General features: G+C 49.5%; 1 protein-coding gene across 1 annotated transcript; it reads right to left on the bottom strand.

The window, feature by feature from the left end:
* Window positions 1-513: 513 nt before the first annotated feature.
* RPS14 (ribosomal protein S14) lies at window positions 514-6,056 on the bottom strand. Its single transcript, XM_003266643.4, has 5 exons — window positions 5,988-6,056; window positions 3,885-4,035; window positions 3,106-3,267; window positions 1,900-1,976; window positions 514-638 (listed from the first exon to the last, which is right to left on the bottom strand). Exons 2-5 carry the CDS (start codon window positions 4,031-4,033, stop codon window positions 571-573), a joined length of 456 nt encoding a protein of 151 aa, XP_003266691.1. The 5' UTR covers window positions 4,034-4,035; window positions 5,988-6,056; the 3' UTR covers window positions 514-570.
* Between the last annotated feature and the right edge of the window lie 495 nt (window positions 6,057-6,551).

The raw sequence follows: 6,551 nt of genomic DNA, 5'->3' as shown, positions 1-6,551 counted from the left end.
AAGCTTCCGGAAAGCAAGAACTTTTCTTTTTTATCGCTGATGAAAATAGGACTTGGTGTGTATTTGCGGGGTGACAATCTTTATGTACTTTATGTACTGATGTGGAACAATCTCCAAGATCTGCCAAGTGAAAAAAAGCAAGACACAGTAGAGTGAGCTCCCAGCTTTGCACAGAAAGTGTGGAGGGAGAATGCACACCCACGTGTGTTTATATATGGCATGGGTCTGGAAGGCTCCTCTTCGCTTCAGGCTACACTTGGATCAACAGTTCCCACTCTGGCTCTTTAAGAATTGGTCCATTTTTAGAACCAGCATCTCCACTCAAAACCAGGTCTCCAACGCCTTGGTCTGCTTTAGATGACCAAGGCACCTTAATGCCGCAAGTGGCGTGGAAAAGACCCCAAATGCAGCACCAGGATCTCAGCTCTCCTCAGGCTCCTTCTCCCAAGAAGCCAAATAGGAGGAAAAAATCAAACGCCTGAGTAGCCCCTGATGAAGGAGAGAAGACTGGAGTTGAAACAGTTTACATGAAGGCAATTTATTAACAGAAAGTATTTTGAGGAATCTTGTTCACAGACGGCGACCACGGCGACCCCCTTTCCTGCGAGTGCTGTCAGAGGGGATGGGGGTGACATCCTCTGTGGGGAGGAAGAGAAAGCGTCATTGCCTGGAACTGGATGGGAAGGGCCCCCAGGACTCCCTAGACCAATGGCCTAACCAATCAGCAACAGATCCTGCTGCTCCCCAAACGACTCCCCAGTACATAACAGATGGATGTGAACATGAAGCGGCCCCATCTGCCAGTTCCTCGAATTTCCTGACGTGGTCTCAACTCACTTTCCAGAAAGGGAAACAGGCTGAGCGGTGCGCAAGATGTCAGAGGCACAGGACAAATCCAGGTTCTGACATCTAGCCCACCGTCTTCTCTAGAGGAAAAACCCTTCTAGACAGGGTAACTGCAACTGTCTCCTTTTCATTAAGTAAAAAGACACTGAAAAAGAGTCTGAAAAAAATCTTTTAAGGCTGGGCACGGTGGCTCATGCCTGTAATCCTAGCACTTTGGGCTTTGGGAGACTGAAGCCGGTGGAACGCCTGAGGCCAGGAGTTTGGGACCAACCTGGGCAACATGGTGAAACCCCCCACTCTACAAAAAAAAAAAAAAAAAGCCCGGTGTGGTGGCACACACTGTAGTCCCAGCTACTCGGTAGATGCAGGTGGGAGGATCCCTTGACTCGCCCACGAGTCAAAATTTACAGTGAGCTGAGATTGTGCCACTGAATTCCAGCCCACGCAACAGAGCCAGACCCTGTCTCAAGAAAACAAAATCATCCTTCAAGTAGGACACAGTAGGAACTTTGGCCTGGGGCGTCAGTGTATGTCGCTACTAACTGCACAGGAACAATGTGCAGGGAAGGACTAGTGTCCCCTTCCTAAGAGCTGTAAGTAGCCAGGAGATCACAGGCCTGAGGGTATTAATAACAGAAGCTGGTACCCCCCACTTCATTTTTGGTTGTCACATGACTGGCATGCCCTATGATATTTAGTAGGCAGAAACCAAAAATGCTGAACATCCTACAATGCAGGAGATGGTACACACAAAATGCTAATAGCAATGACCTCAAGAATGGAGGAAAGGACAATTCATCTCTTGTCAGTTTTACCTGCACCAGGCAGTGTAGGACAGAGATTCACAAGCGAAACAGGACATTCACATCAAGGTGACAGAGATATTCAGGGAGAGATTTTTAAGTCACAAGGTGCCTCTTGCAGCCTCCCTTAACAAACTTAACTGCCAAAAGCAACCAGACCAGCCACTGCGTATCCACTGGGCACAGCACGTGCTTTTTGGGGCCAATGCTTCAAAATAAACCCAAGCATGAGCTAGAGGGGGGCACTTACCAATCCGCCCGATCTTCATACCCGAGCGGGCAAGGGCTCTGAGGGCCGACTGGGCCCCAGGTCCAGGGGTCTTGGTCCTAGAAAATGAAGGTTTAAGTTAAGAAAAGCCTTTGGCCAAGTCAATGGACGATCTCCTTTCTAAGATCCCAACACCCCGCTGGTTCAGAGGTCTGCAAACTTTCTGTAAAGAGCCAGACAGGGCTGTACACAGTGGTTCACACCCATAATCCCAGCACCTTGGGAGGCTAAGGCAGGGCGGACTGCTTCAGCTCAGGAGTTCAAGACCAGCCTGAGCAACATGGTGAAACCCCATCTCTACAAAAATACACAATTTAGCCAGGCGTGGTGGCACTACTACTAGCAGTCCCAGCTACTCAGGAGGCTGAGGTGGGAGGACTGCTTGAGCCTGAAAGCCAGAGACTGCAATAAGCTGAGATAGCGCCGCTGCACTCCAGCCTGGGTGAGAGTGAGACCCTGTCTCAAGAAAGAAAGAAAGAAAAAAAAAAAAAAAAGCCAGACAGTAAATATTTTAGGCTGAGGCGGCCACTATCGTTTGTTGTTATGTTCTGACCACTGTCTGGCTTGTTCACGCAACAGTCATCTATTTCAGCTTTCATGCCCCCATCACTCAAATCCAGGTCCTTCCCCTCTCCTACAGGACTCCACCTCTTCCCCTCTGACTGCACCTCATGCCCCTCTTTCCTTCACAGGTGCCCAGGTTCACCCCCACCTGAAGACCGTTCCTTGCAGTTGTCTCTAGCTAGAATACCCTTCCCTCTTGTCCTTATTTCACTGGAAGGACTCCGGACTTATCGTTTAGACCTTAGTTTAAATTACACTTTATCACCAACTCCTTACTTGTGCTCCCAGGCATTTGTCACAAATGAAAACCACATACTCCCTGCTGCTCTGTTGTTTAAAGTCTGACTCTCCCACCAGCCTCAGTCCCACACAAGGAGGGTAGAGACCATGTCTATGTTTCCCCATCACTCTCTTCTAGTACCTGAAACACAGCTCCTGGTATACAGTGGGTGCTCAACACTGAGCTGCTGGGGGGTGTACACAGGAGCCAATTATTAAATATGTATATGCCTAAAATATCTTGTTCAAGGTCACAACAAAAAACCCAAACCTCAAATCCAGGTGCTCCAGCACCCAAGCCCAGCAGGTTTTCTACCACCCAGCCATCCCCTCTGCGACTCGTACCTATTTCCTCCTGTGGCCCTGAGTTTGATGTGTAGGGCCGTGATACCCAGCTCCTTGCACCTCTGGGCCACATCCTGGGCAGCCAACATAGCAGCATATGGCGAGGATTCATCTCGGTCTGCCTTCACCTTCATCCCACCAGTCACACGGCAGATGGTTTCTCTGGGGACAAAAGCACAGGGTCATTTCTTCCTCGTCCAACAAAGAGTGCTTACGATATCCAATGAGTGAAGAGCAACACAGCTCAGTCATGGTGGAGGATGATGGTCATGGGCTCTGCCCTCATGGAGTTCAGTCCAGTGGGGTTGAATGGCCCAATATAGCTAAACTCAGTATTAACATTTTATATATCTACTTTTGCATTTAATCCTTACCATTACTCCACAAGGTAGACACTACTGTCCTCATTTTACATATGAGGAAACCAAAACTCAGAATTTGAGTGATTTCACAGAAGTCACAACTTGCTAAATGGCAGTCAAACCCACACCCAGAGCTCACTTGCAGTCCATTGCTGCTCCTACAAAGGGAACTAAGGAAAGAGGAGAATTCCCAAGAAACCAAGGATTCAATGACCATCACGCTGTAAGGACAAAGAATGTGTCTCCTCTCTTGTAACCCCTGGGAAATCACAATATTTGTGGGCTAAATGGACAAGCACATTTTCTTACCTGGACAAAACAGCATTTCTTTAGAGAATCCCCTGACTGCTAGCCCGTCCCAGCCATTGCTTTCCTTAGCCTTTTGCCAGCTGCATGCCTCTCCACCCAGGTACTCACTTGCCAGAAAGATCAGTGACATGGACAAAAGTGTCATTGAAGGATGCAAAGATATGGCAGACACCAAATACATTCTCTCCTTCAGCCACCTGAGGTCCGAGGCTGATGACCTGTTCTTCCTTCTTTTCCTTCCCCTTTCGAGGTGCCATTTCTGAGTGGAAAGAAAAGAAACTCAAGGTTAACAGACAAAACATTTCCAGAATCCCTTTCCCCTGGCTATTAAAGGAAACCCTAAGTCTTGCTTCATGTCCCTGTCTTCTTCCATCCAATACTTTACTGTATTCTCTCATCTATGCCTCACTAAAACTTCTTTCTCTTTGCACTTGGGGGATTGTCAACTGTGGCCATATAGCAAAGTACCATGAGAAGTAACCTTTCCCCAGAAACTACCAACAGCGCAGCTCACAGCACCTAGAGGATAGAAGCCTAGGGATCTAGCAGCAGATGCCTGAAGGCTGCATCCCCAAAGGCAAGAAGAAACCCAAGATCAATAGCTATCCATGTACTGGTAACACCATTCCTAACACCCTTCATGGGGCGAGGGAGCTGCCTGATTCCTGCATGAACTCCTCAGCTTACAATTCAAGGGTCCCTTACCAACAGAGCCCTCAAGCCTCTCATCTCCTGTTTTCCTGTGTTCCACCTGATCCCTTCAAAAGCCAAAAATGCAATTGATTTGACACCCACAACTATTTAGAACTAAATCTTTGTCACCAACATCAAATATCAAAGGCACTAAAATACATCCAAAAGGCAGCCTAATGGAAAAGACCCATCCCAGAAATCTGGTGGGTCCTGAGACCAAATAACTCAACCTATTATGGCCTTATAAGTGCAATCATACTGTCACAGGATCTAAGGGAGGGAGAAACTGACAGGAGGAAGGCGGGTGAGAATGAATGAGAAAGTGGAAGGCTAGGGTAAGACTGCTTCCTGCCTAAAAAGCCCCAAGCCTTCTGAACCTCCTGGTGTTCAGAACAATTTAACATTTTCAGAAGACACTAACACTAATCGGTATCCTGCAGATGGTGAAGATAGAGAGTGTCTCAGCCTATGGTCACAGTAAAGACAGTGGCAAAACCAAACCTAGAAACGTGTCCTGACTCCCAGCCCAGCACTCTCTGCCTCCTGCCAAGATGCCTCCACACCACAAATAACTACCCTAGTCTGTCTCAGGTGTTCCTAGATCTCTCCTGTGCCTTCCCTATACAAACTTTAGTTAGTGTGTAACCACAGTAAGTACTTCAAGTGTAAGTCTTGGGTGTACGAAGTTAACTGTTCCTATCTTCAAATCAGACCAATGAGCACGACCCAGTGCGTTAACTACTTAAGGAACGCGCCACACGAGAGAAGCCCATAGTTCTGCCTCGAGAAGCATAGAAAGGCTCCAGCATATCTCAACTATGTAAGCATGAGTATGTTTCGGCATGATGGCCATTTAGTAAATGCCAATTTGAGTTTCTCCGTTCCTAAGATCCCCTAAAGTAACGAGCAGAGTGGTCATCAGGGGTATATAAACGCAGGGCAAGCGCACAGCAAACATTGGTGCTGGGCCCTGAGCGCCCAGAGCTTGCAACGTGCCCGACTCAGCAACGGAAAGAATCGCTCAGATTTAGAAGCATCCAACGTAGTGCGAGAGTTTTCCCTGCTTTCCTTCTTTGAATGATCACTACAAACCTACGGGATCGGTGCTATTGTTATTCCTATTTTGCAGACGAGGAAACAAACGAAGAGTAGGAGCGAGCCTGCGATCACCAAGAAAAGTTTGGCGAGGTAGAGGCGGGAGCCCACGTCTGTCCCAGGTTCCCTCAACCACGCTGTGCAGCTCAAACGCTGCCGTGGCCGTATTGCGGGAACGAGGCCTTAAAAGGCTGGACCCGCACTCACCCTTACTTCACAAGCTCCTCCCTGAAGCAAAACGGGCCTTCTGAGACCAGGCGCGAACTCAATCCCGAGCTGGCCAGGATCCAGGTGGGCCAGCCGCGCGTCTCTTGCCCGGCACCTAGCTCGGTTCCCACGGAAAGACGCCCGTCTCTCGTCCCAAGCCCCACAGGGTCCCCCTGCCGCAGGATGGCCCCCGATTGTCGCGCCCGGGCCTCCTACCTGCACGTCGTCTCCAGACTCCACACCGGAAAGAGAGAGTGGGCGAGGGCGGAGCGACGGGTCACTTCCGTGTCCCGGAAGTATACCTCTGAGCTCATGGGGCGAGGTCGGCTCCCGGAAGACGCCGGCATTGTTGCTTCCAAAGAGTTTAAGACTAGTCAAAGGGAAAGACGGTTTATTACTTAAGGGAGAGCGAAAAGAGGCAGAGGGCTGGTTGTCGCTGCGAGCGGGTCTGCCTAAGCGACAGTACGAAGCGGCTACACCCGCGGGGTGAGGTGGGCCTGTATTCCATGATGGCGGTGGCCGTGGCTAGACAGACTTCCGCCATCCTGACTCCCGCCCTGGCAGCCTCGGAGCGGCAGCGCCCCTTGTGTGGAGCAGGGGAATAACAACAACAAAACGGCCTTAATTAAAGCTAGGGTGGCGCCAGGCTGTGGTCCCAGTTGCTCAGGTGGCTAAGGATCGCTTCAGCCGAGTAGTTCGAGGCCAGCCTAGGCAACATAGTCGGGGAAAACCCACCGTAATCACTTACTTTGGCATATTACATAATGGGCACAATAAGAA

The sequence above is a fragment of the Nomascus leucogenys genome, chromosome 2 (assembly GCF_006542625.1).
Source record: "Nomascus leucogenys isolate Asia chromosome 2, Asia_NLE_v1, whole genome shotgun sequence".
Taxonomy (NCBI): Eukaryota; Metazoa; Chordata; class Mammalia; order Primates; family Hylobatidae; genus Nomascus; species Nomascus leucogenys.
Note: the sequence above shows the minus strand (reverse complement) of the source record. Positions and strands in the feature narration are given on the sequence as shown.

Coding starts and splice junctions, on each gene's coding strand:
- RPS14 (XM_003266643.4), bottom strand. CDS start 4,033: ATGGCACCTCGAAAGGGGAAGGAAAAGAAGGAAGAACAGGTCATCAGC. Junction 1,977..3,105: donor AGGGCCACAGGAGGAAATAG/GTACGAGTCGCA, acceptor TTCATTTTCTAG/GACCAAGACCCCTGGACCTG. Junction 639..1,899: donor TATGAAGATCGGGCGGATTG/GTAAGTGCCCCC, acceptor TCCTCCCCACAG/AGGATGTCACCCCCATCCCC.